Source organism: Penaeus monodon, chromosome 32, assembly GCF_015228065.2.
Source record: "Penaeus monodon isolate SGIC_2016 chromosome 32, NSTDA_Pmon_1, whole genome shotgun sequence".
In the NCBI taxonomy this organism is placed as follows: Eukaryota; Metazoa; Arthropoda; class Malacostraca; order Decapoda; family Penaeidae; genus Penaeus; species Penaeus monodon.
This window is the reverse complement of record NC_051417.1, coordinates 35328109-35328637: the sequence shown is the minus strand read 5'-3', so window position 1 is coordinate 35328637 and position 529 is coordinate 35328109. Positions and strand designations below refer to the sequence as shown.

The following is a 529-nucleotide window of genomic DNA, read 5'->3' as shown; positions in this document are numbered from 1 at the left end:
AGCAATAATAGTGCTAGTGCTAATGATAGTATTGATAGTTATGAGGATAATGAGAATGCTAGTGATGATTATATAAAAAAAATCTTATGAAATGAGAATCCTTCATCTTACTCAACCAAGATGCAATTACCCCTTTTAGGCTGCAACTGGGTGTCCTTGTTCTGCTGGAATGGGGCCCAACATGCTGATAACCCGCATGGCCACACGTCTAGCTAAGCCCAATGGGCAGCATCTTGCTATCCCAGATGATTTTGCCGACTACATGAAAGATCACAAGGTTTCAGAATTACCGGGTAAAGAGGACAAGGTTTATGATGATTTTGTTGCTTTGGTCAAAATGCTCTTGTTGGTGATAAAGAATATTATTAATAGTCTAGTGGTAATGATTTTGATATGTACTTTAATTGGCCGGAATAAAAGGGGAATGGATATGTCTTTTGGGCCCTTTTGGGAGGATTTAGTGGATTGAAAGCCTTACATTACAAGTACACTGTTATAGTAAGAATGTCTTCTGTTTTTATATATGGTC

At 37.8% G+C, this 529-nt stretch overlaps 1 protein-coding gene across 1 annotated transcript in view; it reads left to right on the top strand.

The window, feature by feature from the left end:
• The window catches only part of LOC119593840 (DNA repair protein REV1-like), a 12070-nt gene that overhangs the window by 5216 nt on the left and 6325 nt on the right, over positions 1 to 529 (top strand). The window contains exon 5 of the mRNA XM_037942869.1: positions 140 to 293. Coding sequence (XP_037798797.1) covers positions 140 to 293 — 154 coding nt within the window. The remainder of the gene's footprint in view (positions 1 to 139; positions 294 to 529) is intronic.